The sequence below is a fragment of the Sus scrofa genome, chromosome 9, assembly GCF_000003025.6.
Source record: "Sus scrofa isolate TJ Tabasco breed Duroc chromosome 9, Sscrofa11.1, whole genome shotgun sequence".
In the NCBI taxonomy this organism is placed as follows: Eukaryota; Metazoa; Chordata; class Mammalia; order Artiodactyla; family Suidae; genus Sus; species Sus scrofa.
Window position 1 is genome coordinate 66,293,038 of NC_010451.4, and position 22,229 is coordinate 66,315,266.

At 40.5% G+C, this 22,229-nt stretch overlaps 1 protein-coding gene across 2 annotated transcripts in view; it reads right to left on the reverse strand.

The window, feature by feature from the left end:
* Window positions 1–22,229, reverse strand: part of ELK4 (ELK4, ETS transcription factor) — a 23,202-nt gene continuing 973 nt past the window's right edge. For both annotated transcript variants that reach the window (XM_003357396.4, XM_005667536.3), the window contains exons 2-5: window positions 16,031–16,246; window positions 13,018–13,893; window positions 12,168–12,284; window positions 1–10,132 (exon numbers count right to left, since the gene is read on the reverse strand). In XM_003357396.4, the coding sequence (XP_003357444.1) occupies window positions 10,034–10,132; window positions 12,168–12,284; window positions 13,018–13,893; window positions 16,031–16,237 (1,299 nt within the window). In that variant the 5' untranslated portion in view covers window positions 16,238–16,246 and the 3' untranslated portion in view covers window positions 1–10,033. The remainder of the gene's footprint in view (window positions 10,133–12,167; window positions 12,285–13,017; window positions 13,894–16,030; window positions 16,247–22,229) is intronic.

A 22,229-nucleotide genomic window follows, 5' to 3' on the forward strand; every position in this document is an offset into this window, starting at 1 on the left:
GGATGCAGCCAAAAAAAAAAAAAAAAAAAGAAAAAGAAAAATTATTGTTCCTGTTTCATTCTTCAGTATATAATGTCCGCTTATTGTAGAGTTATTCCAAAGGAAGGCAACTTCATGGACTCCCTTCAGTTACGGGGTCTATCCAACAAGCACAGTGCTTTGCGGCGACAATGTGAAATCTTATAACCGTTAATGATTATCTCCTACCTAATAACGCCAGCCCTGGAAAACTACCCAATATTAGGAGTGAGTGTATCATGACATGCGTCTATGAAACACCAAGTAATTGCAAAATAGACATTATACTTCTCCAAAGAGGATGGGTCAATGGTCAGAGGTAAGAGGTGGATGAAACAGGCTTTGTAAACGAAAAGACTTAGAGCTTTTGATGGTCTAATACGTGTTCTGACTCTCCAGGAGGTAGAGACCCCATTTCCCAAACTTATTTGCCCTCATGGGACTACTGTTCTAGTTAATACCTTTAATTACATTGGTGTAGGAGAATCCTCACAAGTGGTAATCACCCAACCGTGCTGAGCATGGCCTTACCATCCAAAAGGGGCATCTCACCAGGGCGAGTAGACTGCTGCCCACCGCAGAACAGTCTACCACTCTAACTTATTTTCACCTAGATATGAAGCAGACCACGGATTTTGCCACTGTTTTTTTGTCTTTTAGGGCCAAACCTGTGGCATATGGAGGTTCCCAGGCTAGGGGTCTAATCAGAGCTGTAGCTGCCAGCCACAGCCACAGCCACATGAGATCCGAGCCTCGTCTGTGACCTACACCACAGCTCACAGCAACGCTGGATCTCTAACCCACTGAGCAAGGCCAGGGATCGAACACGCGTCCTCTGGATGCTAGTGGGGTTCATTCACCACTGAGCCATCATGGGAACTCTGGATTTTGCCACCTCTTAACCCAACTTGTCCCTGTGCATATTTTATCAGCCCAGTTCTGAAAAGGCCTACCTTTGCTAAGTGAGTTGAAGTCTCCAGTTTCTAATCTCAAAAAATACATGAAGAAACAGGGCCTGGAGCAGAAATAAGCCACGGTTGCTGCTTACAAAGGGCTGAAACAAAAGAATTAAAACTTTGAAGCCTTTATAAAAATGTAAATCAATTTTATAAGTAAAATAAAGATTTCACATGGCAAATCATTTTTCTAGCCAGTCAGTATTCTTTTAATTCCTTTTTATATCAACAATCACTTTACAATTTCCCCTTTTTAGTACCTACCTCAACCCAGGCTTGAAGTGTTTTAATGCAGGTGCCCATCAAACAGTTGAAGGCCAGGTTTTAATGACAACTTTTGGGAAAGCTGAACTTTCCTTACCCACACTTAGCATAGATGAAAATATAATACACAGAGACTACCCCAATGGATGTGGAAGGAGGGAAGTAATCAATGCAGAAAGTCATTTTGTTAAAAATATTTATTTAAAAAAATACAATTGTCCATATCTAGTTGCACATACATCTATTAACATATCTCTATAATTTTGGACTTTAGTAAATTTGAAACAATGCTTTCTTAAAGCCAGCTTGCCGTTATACAAAGCAAATTCCTCTGTCAGTTCTTACATAAAATAGTTTAAGTGTATCATCTTTCTAAAAAGATTCATGTCATTATAGAATTTAACAATATTTTTGCATAAAACAAAGCGATAGAAAAAAAAATCACCTGATTGGTTATTCAGAGCAACCCCTTACTATGTCTGGAGATGCACTGAGTATCAACTACACTTTTTCCTCTTAAAAGCAGCATGTTATAAAGCCCTCAAAGTGCTAGAGCATTCTCTTCCTCAACCAACCTAAACTCTAAAGTTTCTTTGCTGCACATGCATGCACGTAGAGCTCAAGGCTCTGGCTACAGACACGCTGATCACCCTAAAACAACTTCCCTTAGATTCCCAACAGGTTAAGTCAGACTGCTTAGTGAGAAGATGTGGCAGTTTCTCTCCAGTTGCATCAATAACAATGTCATTTTAATAAATGTTATCAGTTACCATCATTTGAATTGCTTTCTTAGAAAAAGAAAGAAAAGCGATGTTAATACTTTGACGGTCTCTCTAATATAAATTACACTGAGATTAATCAAAACAGTTAGGAGTTCCCATTGTGGCTCAGGGGTAACGAACCTGACTAGTATCCATGAGGATGCGGGTTTGATTCCCTGGTCCCACTCAGTGGTTACAGATCCGGTGTTGCCATGAGCTGTGGTATATAAATCACAGATGCAGCTCAGATCCCGTGTGGCTGTGGCAAAGGCGGGCAGCTACAGCTCAGATTCACCCCCTAGCCTGCGAACTTCCATATGCCGCAAGTGCGGCCCTAAAAAGACCAAAAAGAAAAAAAAAATCAAGACATGTTATTAGTGACACTATAACAGTAAATGCAGTCTTTTGGGTAGGTATGCACTGGCGTATGTTAAGTATTCTATTAATCCAAAAGTAGTGGATACTAGATATTATGAGAGATAGATTTCAATAAACTAAACCGGAGGGGAAATGTACAATGAAATAATGATCTTCTCAGGTGAATGGCTCGAGGTTTGAGGAAAGCACCTTGACAAGTTCTTATTACCAGGGAGCCCAAACTCAGGCACTGATATACCAGAATACATCTCTCTGTGTTAACACCATAGCAGACATATGCTTTTTTTCTGATTTATAGATTGGGTGGGTGAAAATCAAAAGTTTAACATTAATTTTCAAGTGATGTCTACACTTGATCCACTAGAGCTCATAAAAAAATTGTTAGTCTGTTCTTCAGAACACAAAATTACATGCTTTTTTTGAAAGCCAGCTTGATTATCTGGTGAAAAGGGCATAATTCTAAGAAACCAATTTTAGTTAATTTGCCTCAAACCAAAGCCAAGCCAACGAGTAGCAAAATGACAGCACTAAGTTTCATATTTAATCTTTCCTACCCACAAAGATAAATGAAACTGCTAGAAGGTAAAAGTGAAGAAATACATTTGACTGCAATTAGGAAAGCTCTAATGGCCAAACCAAATAAACAGGTCTCGAGTAATCAAAAACTAACTATTCATTTCTATCTTTACACAGATGCATCTCAGTTAATTTCAGTAATACTGAACAGTGCAGTTCATACAATATGCTACATTATCTCATAAGCAATGAATGTAATGTACACATAAAGGCCACTGGTAATACTGCCATCAAAAACAAAAAGTATGAAATGTCTTAGAAGGGACTGTGTCCCCTACATGACAGACAAGAAGTAACAATGATTAAACAGAAAAGAAACAAAGCTGGCGAGTTCACAAAGTTGAGTAAAATCCACCAACTGCAAAGCATTAAAGGGCAAACCTTTCTACAAAGCACATCAGTAAAAGCTTGTAAATTATTTTAAAATCTCCTAGCCAAAAGAACATACCTTACAGAGCCTAGACCGGCTCACTGGGGAATCCATTTAGCCCCTCTCCAAACAGTCTTAAATTCCAGAAAACATTAACAAGGAAGAAGCCTTAAATCCCTGACCCTCAATATCCGAAAGCTGAAAACAAACAAAATCATCATTAAGTGCTTCCAGTTATTAAAAACTACAGAGTGCTAATAACGGTGCCCCCCCCCCGCCCCGCCAAAGTGCCAAGTGATTTCACATCAACCTATGGCATTCCCACCCCTGAACTCTAGGCAAGCTTGAATGATGCCACTGGCTAGAACCCAGGTCCAGCCACGGGGCACCTCCCCACCCCCACCCCGTCCAGAAGATCCCAGGCCTGTCCTCACAGGGCTCATAATCCTTGGAGGGGACAAGAACCAGAATGGGCCCTTATGGGAAACAAGGCAAAGTTGAGAAGAACATTCAGCCCAAGATACGCTGAGGTTTTCTGCTAATGCTTATTATGTACAGTTCAAAAGGATAAATGAGGCTACAAGGCCAGAATTCCTCCAGCACTATGTCTATCATGGTCAAATCTGTATTTTAGAAACACAACTTTCAGGATAATCCTCCTTGCTGAGAAACCTAGAACCCAATGTAACAAGAATTTTACACAAAGATAAATGTAGAAATTTTAAGAAAGAACATCCTTATGTGCTCAGTACCAACATGAACATAAGACAACAGTTTTAAGATGACTTTGCTTAGAGTATGTTACATGGAGCTCTGTACAGTATTTCTAAAACATTGACAAGCAATTAGTTTTTAAGGCCTATGATTCTATGTATTTAAAAAAAAAAAACTGAAATGTGCGAGGCATTAAGTTTTTAAAAAGTGGCAACTGCAAAGTGCGGCCATTTTTTTATTTTTGTTTTTTTATTTTTTTTTAAGTTCGAGTATAAAATAGCCTAGGAACCATCCTAGACTAGGATGAATATATGTTCCCTCTGAAAAATAGACTTATTTATACACATACACACAAACATATACTCAGTCAACACATCAGTATATACACACACACACACACACAAATATGCACTCAGCTGATAAATCAGAATGACATAAAAGAAGTGCTCTAGTCTCCCAATTAAATATTTTAGAATAAAAATTTTAACCTCATAAAACTTCCTGATGTATATTATACTCAAAAGATTAAAGTTTAGGAGACTTACACTGTTTGATTGTATCCTTCAGAAATACTCTTGTTAAAGGTTTCATTTAAAATGATGTTAAGGAGTTCCCGTCGTGGCTCAGCGGTTAACCAACCCAAATAGTATCCATGAGGAGGCGGGTTCGATCCCTGGCCTTGCTCAGTGGGCTGAGGATCCAGCGCTGCTGTGGCTATGGTGTAGGCTGGCAGCTACAGCTCTGAATGGACCCCTGGCGTGAGAACCTCCATATGCCGCGGGTGCGGCCCTAAAAAGCCAAAAGCAAAAAAAAAAAATAAAATGATATTAATAACAACAGCTTGAATTTCCTGGCTTCTATAGAAAGCGTAGATCCGACATTCCCTCTCACAAACCACTCCGGGTTCCATTTCACAATGGCTAAGTGTGCAAGGCAGCACCCTGGAAATCACTATTTTCTGGTAGGCTATCAATCTATCACAAGTTCTTTTCCAGAAAAGCAGCTTAAAGAAACTGGCAGAGTCAAATGGAACATTTACACTCCACATCAACAGCTCACCTTTCCGATCTGCTCAGCTTGCAGGTAAAAACATGACATGTAGCCTCACAGATTCCACCAAATACGAGAAATGAAATCAAACCACCTTCTTGCTTAATACACCACCGCCCACAAGAATTCTAGATTCTAAGATTAAAACTTCAACGTCGACAAGCAGAGTTCTGATGACAGAGAGGAGTCACAGGGCACCTTGTTTCAGGTAGAACACCAGCAGCATTACAAGTAACAAGACACTTACTTGTTGACCCCAGACCAAAAAGAAAATTAATCAAACATTTTCCATCCAACTCATTCTCTGGTCAGAGTACCTGCTCACGACAGCTATGGCTGGTCTCTGCTTCACTACTGTGAACTGAACAATTACCGCCTCGATTCCATTTCTGCCCTTCAGGTCACAGTCTGTACACCTGGTGAGGCGTCAAGCTCTCCTGCGTGGTCCTTCACTCTGAGCTCCAGGCTTCTGCACAGAGACCTGCACTAGTCACCATACTTGTTGACACACCTAAAAGTGGCACCTCACCACAATTCTACATTTCTGGTACGGGTAAATAATACATTTCATACAGTAAATGAAGTGATAGACAGAACAGGCCCATCAAGAAAGTATTTCTTCAGATGCCAAAATTTACAAATTAAAAAAATTAAAACTTCTTAATGCAGCAAGAAATGAAGGTTGTTACATATTTTAACATAAAGCAACTTGAAATAGTTCTGAAATTGTTGGTAAAATATAACATTAATAAGGTCAAAAAAAAAGTTGGTGAACAGCAAATAAAAGAGAAGTTATAAAGTCACACCTAATATGAAAAGGAAAGAGATGACAAGCTATCAAAAATCATATGCGTAAAGCTCTGGAAAATACTTGGTAATGGGCTATTTGGCAAGTGATGAAAAAGAATTAGTATGAAGCTTCAGAAAGTTAGATGACAAGCTTTCCTGAAAAATTCCTATATCTCTTCCAGAGATTTTACATAAAAGTCAGATCAAACATGGAAAGGATTTCCCCATATTAACAACCAAAGCATCTACATTTTTGGTTTTCAAGATTAGACTGAGAATACCTTGATCAGTGAGGGGTCTTCAAAATAGAGTACACACTGTGAAGGGCAGGGCACAAGACAATCTACTGGGTACAGGAAGAAGATACCAGAATATCTACTCAAGACATATTTTTATGCTGCCCTTATTTTCTGTTTTGCATATATCTTATAATGTACATATGACTTTAGCATAGCAATATATAACTTAGCATACAGCATATGAATTTGCAAAAGGGATTTATGTTCAAAACCTTTTATTGATCAAGATGAGTGTTCAGAAAGGTTGGAGACTGCTTTTCCGAAATGTCAGTGAGTGCCTCTAATGTGCATAAATTCACTAGCAACACAAGAAACGGCCTTGGAGAATTTTAGAATCATAGCACAAATCCTGGGATCAGGATGAAACAATGTCCTTAGACTGAACATCATACAATGCCAGCTGGGAAGGATAATCTCAACAGCCTGCAGTGACAGCTCCCAAATTCCAAGCCTCTGATTTGTATTCCCCTCCAAGCCTAAGTGACACATCATACAGAGAAAACTAGAAATTGTGCCGTGTGAAAAGATTCAATGGTCAGTCCTGCCTTTTTTGATCTCTAACATAATATGCAAATCTTTAAGGAATTCTTTGGGTGTAAAGAAAAATTCAGTGTAAAAAAACAAAAAAAAAAATCCAGTACCTTTTACTACATAGTTTCCTGGGCATATTTTTCCCATCAAAATCTAAAAAAAAATTACTATTCCTGTATTTTAACCACCAAAATGTAGAAAAATTAAACCTATACTTTAATTCTAAAAAGCTTAAAGGTGACCTTTTGAGGGTTTCTGGATTCTTCCATCATGTATAAATTTTTTTTACATCAATGGAAGTTTCCACCTTTGTTTGAACACACAAAATATGCCATGAGGGATATTACATCACGAAAGCATTGTGACAAACCAAAGAGAAAAAATTATTTTAGAAATTATGTGAGGGAATTCCTGTGGTGGCTCAGTGGAAATGAATATGACTAGCATCCATGCAGATGCAGGTTCGATCCCTGGCCTTGCTCAGTGGGTTAAGGATCCAGCATGGCCATGAGCTGTGGTGTAGGTGGCAGACATGGCTCGGATCCTGTGCTGCTGTGGCTGTGGTGCAAGCTGGCAGCTAAAGCTCCGGTTCGACCCCCTTGCCTGGGAACCTCCATATGCTATGGGTGCAGCCCTTGAAAGAAAGAAAAGAAAAAAAAATTATGTGAAAATCCACCCTAGTGTGGAATAAATGTAGTGGTCTGTTGGCTGAGTGTGTGTGGCTCTGAGCCAACATCCCTTCTCAACTCCAAGGTTTAAAATCAGCCACAAGGGAGTAACTTACATCATGGAAATCAGCAAATACTACAATTTAAGGCCTCTTTTTCCCTTTCGACAGCCTGGCTGTTAAACATTTCCCAGCATACAACTTACTAGCTATTGGAGAGAGCAAACGAAAAGTTAAGCTAATCATAGCAGAAGTCTCAAAAACTCATTCAACCTGCTCCCCTATCTTAACTTGGGTACGTTTGCCCACCAGCATTCATCCTGGCCAAGTGACTAGTGATGGATAGCGGCTACAGCTAGGCCAAATATAATTCCCTCCAGTGAATACTGATTTTAAGTGGCATGTCACCTTCTGATGCAAAGAACTCCTCTATGGATGTTCAAATAACTACAAAGCAGAGACTTTTCCAGGAAGGAGGTAGTTTACAAATAGAACCATCTGCCTCAAACATTTGTGCTACGGTTGTAGTTTCATTTTTTAAAAAGTGAACACACACATACACACAAACACACACGCCAGATTCCCCAGAATAGTTGATCTCAAAGAGAAAGCAGATCATCATCAACCTCCCAGGCCCGCACCTCTCAGAGACTCCCGGGAGAGGTTTATAGGCAGAGGACTCACTCAAACTGGCTCCTAGGAAGTTGCTTTGACTGAGTTTTAAAGGTGCCTTTGGTTCCCAGGCACCCCTGTGCTGACACAGTTAATTAGCAAAGATATTATCTGTGACAACAAACCAATGGCTTTTCTCCTCTGATTCAAAGATACTTTTTGTGCTTTCAAAATTGAAAATATCTAGTTCAATCAAGCCATCAATATTTCCTTATTTAATGTACAAAATGTGAATTAACCTAATAAGACTATTCCAAAGTGCTGCAGAGCAAGCTAATTTCAAAGAGGCATGCAAACTAAATGATTCGATGTGGGAAAAAAATCCAGGATGTCTGTTCCCCGTCACTACTGAACACTACCTTTCAACACTATTATTGCACATCTCAGGAACAGAACTTCTCAGCTGATAACCACAACTGAACCAGTAACAGGTCTCCAAAGCTACAAATATAAAGGCAGCTCCCTGAATACTGTCCCTCTGCTACTAGTGAACTAGCGTAGACGTCTATTAGAGTTTCTCTACACTGTACACAGCAAATTTAAAGTGACTTTTATACACCGGGAAAATGTTGGTTTATAGCAGTGTCGAGTCCTGACTCCCTCATTCCATTTGGTTCAGGTGGTTCAATTATAGGAACTATTTCTGGGGCTGAAAGACTAGTTTAATGGCCAGGGGGGTAGTGGTGGTGACAGTGGCAGGATATCATCTAATCCTGGACTTTGAAGCCAAATTTTTCAAAAGACTCCACTGTGATGGGAGGACATTATGGTAACATTTTATGAATGTGGAAGAGACGAAGGCCTAAATGTTTCACCACTAATCTGAATAATCCAATCCCACTTATGATCATTTCCAAAGCAACTCTCTTCCTCCTTCATTAAAAAAAAATTTTTTTTCAAAGAAATACGCTCATCTTTACCTCACTACAGATTTGGAGGCTTCACTTTGCATTTCATCTTCCTAATTACATCATTCAAACCATCACAACCTCTAACATCCTTAAATTTAAAAGGATAAATATACAGACTAGAAAATGGGATAAAATGAACAGAAAACAGGGTCCTTCACACTGGGTATCTTATAACTGGGAAAAGCCCTGCATGTTGTTTCAAGTTATTCAACCCCATCTTTTTGACCCAGAGATGCCTCAAAATTTCCAAGCCCAGGTTCATCCCCCTACAGGCCATCATTTACCATGCTGCATTGCATGGGTGCAGATGACATTTCTGTGCCAGATATGGGGTCCCATATTCTCACTGGTTGTTCCAAACACTGCCTTAAGCCCCAGGGTTTACAAATCTTTCTATGTGGGAACAAACTAGCTCCAAGCTCTGTTGACAGGCTCAGACAAGATCACACTTATGGCTAAAAGACCCACCCTGAATAAATGTAAAGACCATGCCTATTTGTGGAGTTGCTCACATACGTTGCAGTTCACCACAAAACAGAACCTCCCCAATAGTCCTACCCCAGTCTTAGGCAGTGTCAAGAGGATGATTCTTTTTCCTCCACTGCTTATGCACATCTCAGGTTTACTATTCAACAGAGCACACTTAGGTCCTAAAGATATGGCCAATTTCATTCACCTAATATTTCTTTATAGAATATGCTCAAAGCATAATTTTTTTTTTCCCTAGCCTAAGGTCCCAATAAGGCAGAGGAGTAACTTTGTTCATCATTGCTCTTACGAAGCATAGCTAGCTGCTAAACCCCACCAAAAATGTCTTTAACACAAAGTTCAAAATATTTTTTAAACAGAAAAAGAGGGAGGTGGAGTTTGGACTCCAATTAAGGCATTTGCATACACAGTCTAACTTGAGTCCCATTCAAAGGGAATCCTACAAAAGCATTTTAATGGGAGCGGCAGAAATCCCAAGAGTCTATTATCAGCAGTGTGGAAGTATCGATCGCTCACTTTAAATGTAATCATGTTGAGTATCTCTCTGTTTCTTTATTCCTTGGCTCTCTCATTCCACAAGTGCATAGGTTATGTTTTCTGTAGATCTGGGGAAAATGGGCCAGGGGTGGAAGGTCCATCCAGGCCAGACAGAGTGAATGGCCCATGACTGTTCAGCACAGAAGGAAACTGAGAAAGAAAATAAAACACATCACCATCCTATTATGCAACCTCAAATTTTACTTCCTATCCCTATTATATTCCCTGAGGCAGAACACGACAGCCACCTGCAGTGGCTCAGAGGACAAAGGCAGCAATTGTTTATCATAGAAAAATATGATGTCACAAACACTTTAAAGAAAAACACTGTTTGTCTTACATGTTAAATATTAACACTTTCGGAGTTCCTGTTGTGGCTCAGCGGGTTAAGGACCTGATATTGTCTCTGTGAGGATGCAGATTCAATCCCTTGCCCGCCTCAGTGGATTCAGGATTGGCTGTTGCTGTAAACTGTGGCATAGGCTGCAACTGCAGCTCTGATTCAATCCCCGACCCTGGAAACTTCCATTTGCCACAGGAGCGGCAGCCATAAATATATATATATATATATATATATATATATATAAAAACACTCTCCAGCCTAATAGAAATAACAAAGCTATACCTTCCTTCAGATGCTAGGGTACACAGGTTTACATCTGACTTCAAATGAAGGTTTTAGAAAGTGCCATAAATGACAGCAGGCACTACAGAGTATAATTTAATTATAAAGCAAATCACTGTCAAAAAGAGGTCCAGAATGAGATGCCCATCTCTTAACCCTATTTATAATTGGTGCAAACAGTTACAGAGTGCTCGTTCCTGAAAAGGGCTCCTCATCACATGTTCTGAGAGTCCAGGCTGAAGCTACATGAGCACTATGACTTTCAACAACTCAATTATCTGTGAGAGGCAAAGAAAAATATGGAAAAGAAATATGGAAAATTCTCAACACTTTTCTAGTCAATAATTTAGACGTTTTGCCAAAAGAATTCAGAAGTAGAAAGATTTTTATTTATTTATTTAAATGCCCACAAAATATGAACGTTCCCAGGTCAGGGATCAAACCTGCGCCAAAGCAGTGAACCAAGGCACTACAGAGACAATGCTGGATCCTTAACCTGCTGCACCACAGGAGAACTCCTATTTTCTTTTTTTCCCTTACCATTTCATTTGTTCTTGGAAAGTTATATACAAAAATCTAAGAAAATCTCTCAGGGAGTTACCCTTGAATAAGTAAATGAATCAACTTCAGGAAAGACTTTCAGTTATAAACCATTGATATTTTGGGCAAAATAATGGTTTAAAGTTGTGAGACCTTTCCTAAGGTCTTGGTTAAAAGGTAATATAATGTTCATTTTTTTAAATACATACTCAAAATGTTGATGAATATCAATTCTGAGTGAGGGGGAAATGGGGATATTTGATACACGATTCTCAAGTTTTCTCTATTTGGGGTGGGGGGACACACTTGCTTATGCAGAAGTTCCCGGGCCAGGGATCAAGCCCAACCACAGCAGTAACAACACTGAATCCTTCATCACTAGGCCATGAGGGAACTCTATTTTTTAAAAATTCTCAGTTAAAAAGGGAAACCTATCTGCAAAGGTCCCTCCTAAAATATATATATATGTGTGTGTGTGTGTGTGTGTGGACACACACACATATTTTGGGGGGGGGTGGAAAAGAGGAGTTCTAGCATTTAGAATGACCAAAAAATTGGGTGGACTCAAAATCCACTATAGTCTTGTACAATTCTTGGTCCAATTCAAATGTATGGAAAAGGAAACTCTGCCGTGAATGTTTACCTGAGTTGTTTACTGGCCAGAAAATTAACACTTAGGAATTCAAAAATAAATCTAAAGAATGTTTATTAAGCAGAAGTTTTACAACCATTAAACTGAAGAGCAGGAGTTCCTGCTATGGTGCTGGGGGTTAAGACTCTGGAGGCAGAGTTCAAACCCCTAGCCCAGCACAGTGGGTTAAAGGATCCGGTGTTGCCACAGCTGCAGCATAGGTGGCAGCTGTGTATCTGATTCAATCCCTGGCCTGGGATCTTCCATATGCCGTGGGTGTGGCCAGAAAAAAAAACAAAAAACAAAGACTGAAAAGCAGATTTTGCCTTTTTGCCTCTTTCTTCATTTACTTCACCCCAATTACAAAAGATGAGCTTTATGTAATTTACCTGGAAGAGTGTGTTAGCACCTTGCAGTCTGGCTGGACTCAGGGGAGCAACGGGGCTGAGAGTGCTCCAAAAGTGGATGCTGGAGAGCAAGGGGCTCGGAGTCAGTAAGATAGGGGTCTGTAATATACAAAATAAAGATACAACTCAATGGTTTATCAGGATTATGCTTTATCCTTGCAATAAACACTCACAGCCCTGAACCCAGATATTGTCCTATTCTCCACTCCAAATATCCCCGAGTCTCAAATTTTACCACAGGCAAAACCTCAGAAATCACTTTTGCAACCCAGGAAAGACAAAGGTCAAAATATTTCCTCTCTCGTTTTTGTAGGGTCTTTTTCAAATAGAAAAAAAAAAAAAAAAAAAACACAATCTGGACTCAGGTATGGAGAAATTATGGTCACAAACATATTTTCCCCTTAATAATGAGATCTAGGAGTAAACTAACTATTTAAACATTATAAGAGACAGGCAATTTAAGAAATATCTAATGTAACTATGCAACCTTGTTACTCACCATCACCCCCATTTTTCTTAAGGTCCTCAAGGATCTGTTGAGATTATGACTATTGTTTTATAAGACCCCACCCCCCAAAAAAGAGAAAAACTATATACTTACTTTCTTTAGGAGAAAATGGAAAAACCAAAACATTTATTTACTTGTAGAACAAGTACTCCAAACTTTTTATTTGGACAATCCTAATTGAAAGGAGGAAGCAGGTCATATACAACCTCCCTAAGGTTATATACATAGCAGAATGAGAAGTGAGGTTATAAACTCTGGATTTGTTTAAAGAGGTGAGTAAAAACCAAAAACGAAAGAAAGCCTTCAAAGGAAAGAAAGCATTACCTGTGAAAAAAGTGCTGGCGTAAGAGAAGCTGTCGGGAGAGATGGGCTTAGTATTCCCAGTGGGCTTGGATCACTGCCTGTGATCACGAGGGTGGGTGCCAGCTCTAACCCCTTGGGTTTCTTGGACCTTGATGAATTATTTGTTTTGTCCTTTTCTGGCAAAGCTGAATCCTGGTCTTTAGGCTCCAGGGACAAGTTCTCTGAAAGTTCCACTGGCTGGGAAGCCACGGACTCCATGTCTGTGTCCATGTCGGGGTTGGAACTCAGCGGTGGTGAAGGTGTTCCAGGAGCCTCCTGCAAGGGGGATCCAGACAAACTAGGAGGTGCGGTGGTAAAGGCGGCGGTTACACTGGATGCAGAAGTTGGGGCTTCCAGGGAAGACAGTTTGGGGGAGGCCAAAGTCTCCAACGCTTGGATCGTTTCCTCTGAAGATGGAGAAATGCTGGGGCCGGTTGAAATGGTGGCAGCAAAGGGTTCAACTGGTGGCTTTTTGGAAGGTGTTGTTACAAATTTGATAACAGATGGCGTTGGCTCCTGAGGAGATTTTTTCTCTGCCAACTTCTCAGCTGGATTCTCAACCTTTATAGATTTGAAAAGCTTCCTGCTGGAGGAGTTCAAAGAGTTGAGAGTAAATGAAGAATATAAGCCAGAGTGGATGTAGTCATTGCGGCTAGAGGTCTTGGCACCAGGCTGCAGCGGCTTCTCTTTCCCTCCGTTCTCCACGTCTCTGGAACTGTTGCTGCTGAGTTCAGCGATGCCCAGAGCTTCACAGTCTCCCTCAACCCTGCCCACTGTCATCGGATCCATGCTCAGAATCTCCGGGTAGGAGACAAACTTGTACACAAACTTCTGACCATTCACTTTCTTAATGATGTTCTGGAGATAAACAAGATAAGCATTCTTATACTTTCTGATAAATTTACCCCCACGGTTCATGAAAAGACCGACCTAACGCGGCTCTCTATCTGACAGGTAGTCTACTCGAATACTTCAAAATCGTCCAAATGTATCTAGCCATCACAAACACAGTTCCTACTATTATGGAGTACAAGTTAAAAAACATCTAAATGTCCTATAAATAACTGAAAATGATATGTTACATAAAAGTGGAAAGATTTTAATTGCTCAACCCTGTCAACCACATATCTGTACACAGCCAAAAATCGCTGAACTATGGAGTTCCCATTGTGGCTTAGCGGTAACGAACCCAACTAGCATCCATGAGTATGCAGGTTTGATCCCTGGCCTCGCTCAGTGGGTTAAGGAGCCGGCATTACCGTGAGCTGTGGTGCAGGTCACAGATGCGGCTCAGATCCCATGTTGCTGTGGCTGTGGCACAGGCTGGCAGCTGTAGCTCTGATTCGACCCCTAGGCTGGGAACTTCCACATGCCCCACCTGCGGCCCTAAAAAGCAAACAAAACAAAACACTGAACTGCAATCTCAAATGACCCCAATGATACAAGCCATTCACACCCTGAGGAAGCAAAAAGGAATTGAGAACATTACTTGTGCTTAGGACGCTTCCTTCAGAAACTCCCTTTGTTTCTCACCTCCCCTCTCCATACAGGAAAGCGGGTGCAATCAACCACTCCAACGTGAAAGAAATTAAGATCCCAGCTTCTCATTCTAATTCTATCCATCTGAACCATTTATTTTACCTCCATGCCCAAGAATGTATTCAAAATAATAAGAAATTAGACAAAAATAAGTAAATTTTCACTAAAAAATCAAATCTAGGTATTAAGAGCTATTCTTTAAGAAATTAATCTATGTTCTAGGGTTAAATTAAAAAGTAAGAATTATGGAGTTCCTGTTGTGGCTCAGCGGAAACAAATCTGACTAGTATCCATGAGGACGCAGGTTCGATCCCTGGCCTTGCTCAGTGGTTAAGGATCCAGCATTGCTGTGAGCTGCAGTGTAGGTTGCAGACACAGCTCGGATCCTGCATTGCTGTGGCTGTGGCATAGGCCAGTGGCTATAGCTCTGATTCGATCCCTAGCCTGGGAACCTCCATATGCCGCAGTATGGCCCTAAAAATACAAAAAAAAAAAAAAAAAAAAAAAAAAGAGGAAGAATTAAGTAAAGCTAAAAAACAAGTAAATATGAGGCAATTTAAATATGAGATAATTTCCGGAGTTCCTGTTGTGGCGCAGTAGTTAACAAATCCAACTAGGAACCATGAGGTTTTCGGGTTCAATCCCTGGCCTTGCTCAGTGGGTTAAGGATCCGGCATTGCCCTGAGCTGTGGTGTAGGTCACAGACGCGGCTCCGATCCTGTGTTGCTGTGGCTCTGGTGTAGGCCGTCGGCTACAGCTCCAATTGGACCCCTAGCCTGGGAACCTCCACATGCCGCGGGAAGCGGCCCTAGAAAAGGCAAAAAGACAAAATAATAAATACATAAATATAATTTCCAAGTAAATTATGACACGGGCAAGAGTTTATTTATCTTTAAGAACCTCAAATTTCCTTTTCTTCATTCCAACTCTAACCTTTTTTTCCTTTTTGGCCACCCTGAAGCATATGGAGTTCCCGGATCATGGATCAGATCTGCACTGCCATTGTGATCCTTTAACCCACTAAACCAGGTTGGGGATGGACCTTGTGCCCCGGCACTGTGGAGACACCACCAATCCCATCGCCCCACAATGGGAACTCCGTATACTCATTTCTTCTTTAAAAACGACTCCGATTAGGAATAAAATATGCACAATGGGAGTGGGCTACTGAATCAGAATTTGCAGAAGTACAGCTGGAACATTCAGATCTTTCATTCTAATTCCGAACTACTCTAGCTATAAAATAAACTGGATTAAAATAAACCAGAACAGTAATCATTTCAGTTTTTACAAATATCACATCATGATGCTGTGTACCCCAAACTAATATAATTGTAAATATCAATTATACCTCAGTTTTTCAAAAACTTCTTTAAATAAATAAATAAGCCAGGGCATGAGTACCTCGAACCTCAACAGAAGGAACAATTCTTGTTTTGAGGTGGATGTGTATTACCTTCACATAATAGTATCTGAGGGCTCGGCTGAGTTTGTCATAATTCATATTGGGCTTGTTCTTTCGAATCCCCCAGAGACGAGCCACCTCTTCTGCCTGCAAAAGCTTGAACTCCCCATTATTAGAGGTCCAGCAGATCATGTGATCATTCTGAGGCTCCTTTAGGAGCTGAAGGAGGAACTGCCACAGGGTGATAGCACTGTCCATAGCAATGAGCTGAAAGAGGCATCAGAGAAGATACTCAGTTAACAGCCAATAGTGTATACATCAGGCAGTTTCAAGTATTAACTGCATCACTTCATTTCATCTCCACAGAAATCCTATAAGAGAGATACTACTGCAGCCTCATTTTACATGCAAAAAAGCTGATCCATAAGAGTAAAGTAACTTGTCCAAGATCATGCAAGTAAATGGTGAAGCTGAGATTTAAACCCAGGCAATCTGGGGGGAGTTCCCATCGTGGCTCAGTGGTTAACGAATCTGACTAGGAACCAAGAAGTTGTGGGTTCGATCCCTGGCCTTGATCAGTGGGTTAAGGACCCAGCATTGCCGTGAGCTGTGTGATGCAGGTTGCAGACGCAGCTCAGATCCCTGTGACTCTGGCTGTGGCGTAGGCCGGCGGCTACAGCTCCGATTAGACCCCCTGGCCTGGGAACCTCCATATGCCATGGGAGTGGCCCTAGAAAAAGACAAAAGACAAATAAAATAAAATAAAATAAAAATAAACCCAGGCAATCTGGATCCAGAGTTGAAACTTTTAAGCACACCACTCTGCTTAAGGAAAGTCTTACTGAGAGATAAAGCTAGCTCTATAAATTATAGGAGCAGACGGATCAAGGCCAATCAATAAGATTATAATTGTCATTAAGTTTTATCTTAAAAACTCTTTGTCCTATTCTCTGAGGAGACTATCTTTTCAGTATCCATCTAAACTAGCCCAGCTCTCGTATTTGCCAGAACATGTATGTGTGTGTCTTCAGGAGGTCCGGAGGGAGAGGAAATAACCAACTTTTGCTCTGCAGGTATTTCTCCTCCAAACAGTTTCCACTGGCATAAATGTAATTTACACATAAGTTGGCAGCACTAAAAATTCAGCAAAATGTTTCTTAATTTACAAATTACAAGTCACCATCCCATACACAGGGATTCCATCTGTGTAGACTGCTCTTTTATTTGAATAGCAACCTTTAATTGACTAGAAAGATCTGAACTGAAATTTTTTTTTTTTTTTTTTTTTTTTTAAGGGCCGCACCCAGGGCATATGGAAGTGCCCAAGCTAGGGGTGGAATGGGAGCTGCAACTACTGGCCTACACCACAGCCACAGCAAAGCTGGATCCAGGCCACGTCTGCGACCTACATCCTAGCTCACAGAAATGCCAAAGGATCCTTAACCCACTGAGCAAGGCCACGGATCAAACCTGCATCCTCACAGATGCTAGTCGGGTGCGTGACCGCTGAGCCATGCATGACAGGAATGTCCTGAAAATTTTTCAATATCTCAAGTTTTAGGATCTTCCTATTTAGCGCAGATCGATACTATTGATGTGTGGGGCCAGATAACTCTTTGTTCCTGGAGGCTGTCCCATGCTTTGTAGTTTGCCTAACAACATCCCTGGCCTTTAGCCACTAGGTGCCAGTAGCACCTCCTGCCCAGTTTGGCAATCAAAATGTCGCCAGATGTTGCCAAATGTTCTCCTGGGGGACATCATCATCCCTGTGAGCAACCACTGGTTTAGGCAATGGAGCAGCAAGGAAATGTTTCTCACAGTTATTTTCCTCACAAAAACTTCAAAACACCTTGTTTATAAGGAAACATTCTCTAGGGCAGAAACTCTGGCCAAATATATATAAGCATATCCTAAGAAGTCTATGATGGCAACTTCACACACACACACAAAAAGAACTTTCCTTTCTTTATCTCAGTGGATCAGAACAGGACTTGAAAGTTAATCAAATTTATTCTGTTAAAATACTATAAAAACAGGAGTTCCCTTGGGGGCACAGTGGGTTAAAGATCTGGCGTTGTCCCTGCCGTAGCTTAGGTCACTGCTGTGACATGGATTTGATCCCTGGCCCGGTAACTTTTGCATGCCATGGGCACGGCCAAAAAGAATACTATAGAAACAGGTAAACAGGAGTACATTAAAATTTAAAACTCTGTGTTGCAAATAATACCATCAAGTGAGAAGACAATCCTTGGAATGGGAGAAAGTACTTTTAAATAATAAAGGACTTCCATCAAAAAGAATATAAAGAATTCTTAAAATTAAAAAGGTGAAAAGGAGGTCCCATCATGGCTCAACAGAAACGAATCTGACCAGTGTCCATGAGGACACAGGTTCAATCCCTGGCCTCCCTCAGTTGGGAAGGATCTGGTGTTGCCACGAGCTGTGGTGTAGGTCACAGACGTGGCTCCGGTCTGCCATTGCTGTTGCTGTGGTGTAGGCTGGTGGCTACAGCTCTGATTCAACCCCTAGCCTGGGAACCTCCGTATGCCACTCATGTGGCCCTGAAAAAAAGGCAGGAAAAAAGGGAAAATATTAAAGAATAGAAAGGAGGAGGTGCCTCCCACAGTTAGAGTTAATGGAGAAACAGGCCATGAATCCAAGTATCTGTAGTCACAGTTGAGTACCCTGTTCATTAGGGAAACCACATCTCTAGGTGGATAAAAGCATTCACATCACCAGTGGGTTGTAAAGAAGTATTACATTATTAGATACTAAGGGATAATAATATGCAAACATGAAGTGCTACTTTAGTGGGAAATAACCATGCCCACTAGGAATCATACTTTTCCACAGCCTCACTTCAGCTGGGTTAAAATAGTGGTTTTATATTATGTCCATCAAGTATTGGGGGGGAGGAGTTCCCTGTCATTTCTCTGAATTTACCAGAGGCTTTTCTTCTGATGATGCCTGTTCATGGCAAGTTACTTTTTAACTACATGTTTCCCATTTAAACAATTATTTGTTAGTCTAAATCTGTTACAACTACTCCCTAGCAAATTTCGGCTTACCCAAAGAACTCAAATCTCTACATTTCCAGACATCTTCCTATCAAGAATGCTTACAACAGTGTGAATAGGTGAAAGATGATGATGATGACTGGATTAGGAAGATGTGGTATATATACACAATGGAATACTACGCAGCCATAAAAAGAACGACATAATGCCATTTGCAGCAACATGGATGGAACTAGAGCTCTCATACTGAGTGAAATAAGTCAGAAAGACCAAGACAAATACCATATGATATCACTTATAACTGGAATCTAATACACAGCACAAATGAACCTTTCCACAGAAAAGAAAATCATGGACTTGGAGAATAGACTTGTGGTTGCCCGGGGGGAGAAGGAGGGAGTGGAAGCGATCGGGGGAGCTTGGGGTTAACGGATGCAAACTACTGCTCTTGGAATGGATTTAAATGAGATCCTGCTGTGTAGCACTGAGAACTATGTCTAGATACTTACATCGCAACAGAACAAAGGGAGGAAAAAAAATGTATACATGTAACTTGGTCCCCATGCTATACAGTGGAAAAAATATATAAAATTAAAAAAAAAAGAATGCTTATAGCAGTGTGAATAGGTGAAAGATGATGATGATGACGATGCCAGAAGGAGGGGGAAGTGGGGGAGTCAGAAAGAAAAAAGGAAAGACAGAGAACTGGAATCTCAAGACCATTACAAATGTGGTGCCTATAATTCCATCTATTTTTGGAAACATTCACCAAACCAAATCCTAGAATCTTAATGCCTCTCAGGGACATAATGCTTGAGCCCTACACGTTTATAATGACTAAGCTATACACGCACAAAGACAGAAATCACCATCGACATCTCCACGGTGAACACCCAAGTGCTATGCGGAGCAAATAGGAAGTGTTCCCAGGGTGGTGAGGGGTTAACTTTCACCACCACCCCTTTGGTTATTAGGAGAGAGCATGGACTGAGCCACATGCTGGCGGAGCTGCTGGACATTGCAGGGCAGAACCTAACTGTGGAAAACACCGAAGCTTCTTTACAGCGCGTACTGGGATTAAACAATTGTTGTGAAAGAAAAAGGGCACTGTGGATTTTGGACTGAAGTACTGGAAAAGGAATTTTCTTCGGGGAGAAACTAACAAAGAGACAAAATTGACATTTTCAGTGGGTACTTTAAAGAAATATTCTACTCATTCAATTTTGATATTGATTTATTGGCTTTGACTGAAAATAAATCTGACTGACCACAAATAACAAATGCTGGAGAGGATGTGGAGAAAAGGGAACCCTCCTGCACTGCTGGTAGGAATGTAAACTGGTACAACCACTATGGAAAACAGTATGGAGGTACCTTAGAAAATTATATATAGAACTATCTTATGACCCAGCAATCCCACTCTTGGGCATATATCCAGACAAAACTTTCCTTGAAAAAGATACCTGCACCCCTGTGTTCATTGCAGCACTATTCACAACAGCCAAGACAGGGAAACAACCTAAATGTCCATCGACAGATGACTGGATTAGGAAGATGTGGTATCTATACGCAATGGAATACTACTCAGCCATAAAAAAGAACAAAATAAGGCCATTTGCAGCCAACATGGATGGAACTAGAGACTCCCATACTAAGTGAAGTAAGTCAGAAAGAGAAAGAAATACCATATGATATCACTTATATTGGGAATCTAATATATGGCACAAATGAACCTTTCCACAGAAATTGAAATCATGGACTTGGAGAACAGACTTGTGGTTGCCAAGAGGGAGGGGGAGGGACTGGGAGGGAATGGGAATTTGGGGTTAATAGATGCAAACTATTGCCTTTGGAATGGATAAGCAATGGGATCCTGCTGTATAACACTGGGAATTATATCTGGTCACTTGTGATGGAGCACGATAATGTGAGAAAAAAGAACGTATACATGTATGTGTGACTGGGTCACCCTGCTGTGCAGTAGAAAATTGACAGAACACTGTAAATTAGCTATAATGGAAAAAAAAATTATAAAAAGTGGGGGGGAAAAAAAAGAAAGAGTGGTGAACCACTGGGCATATAGTTAAGTAGAACCTCTTCATTTTAGTTCCTACAAGTGTGCTATTAAGATGGAATTTCTTAGCCATAAAAGAGATTTCCTCAGCCATAAAAAAATAAAAGGAAAAAAGTTACAGAAAACAATTATTTAAAAATACAAAGGTGAAAAAAAGTAAAAAAATACACTTTTATTTTTGTTATCTTCAGTCAAAAAAACCCCAAATCCTTTATTTTTCTTCTCACAAAAATCTCAGTGTTTCTACAATTACAGTATTTTCCCCCAAAGTTACATTTTTAAAAGTGTTTTTAGAAGTATAATGTGGGAGAGAAATACTTAACTGATCCAAAAGAAGGAAACTGATTCTTCAGAGGTTAAATGTGGAAAATACAACTGATTCTAACATAACGCTTCAAAGATAGGAGATTAATCCCTGTGCTAAAATGAAAGGACCATGCTGAGGAATTCACTAGGGAAAGGAAGTCTCTATTAAATGAAACCTTTTCCACCCTAAACATGTTTACAATACACATAGCCTAGTTGCTGTGGTGACCCCACAGCCCAACTATTTTTCAGAAACAGTAGCTAAGACCCAAAAAATACATGTCTCCAAATTCAGAAGGTTGCTTCAATAAAACAACCAATTATGACATGTATCAAGACTAATTTTGAGGTAAAACCATCGTCGTTGTCAAAAAGTACCTTGTGTATCCTACACTAACAGAATATTAAAAGTGTACTGTTACCATTAAACTTAAAAACAGTAGTTCCCTAAATGGATTCCACTTAACGCAGTTTTAATGTTGAAATAAAAGTCAAGAGAGAGTTCCTGAGAAGGGAAGATAGAACCACAATACGTTGTAACTAAAACACTACCGACACTCTTAAATAGTGCAGCACCAAGTTTTCCACGCAGTGGGGCGGTAAGTGGGAGATGGCAAAGGGGGAGGGAGGACCTGATCCACCAACCAAAGAGATGCGCGAACCGTTCTGATTCGGAATAAAACTCCAGGGTCTTTACTTAAATGCCCCGAACTTCAAACAGTGATAGCCTGGGAAAAAGCCAACTCTATCTTTCGACTACTTCAATCAAGACTGCCCCTTCTTTCCCGCCAAGGCCAGTTAATATTCAGCTCTTAAAAGACAGTTCCGAAGAATGAAGAAGCCACCAGCCTTG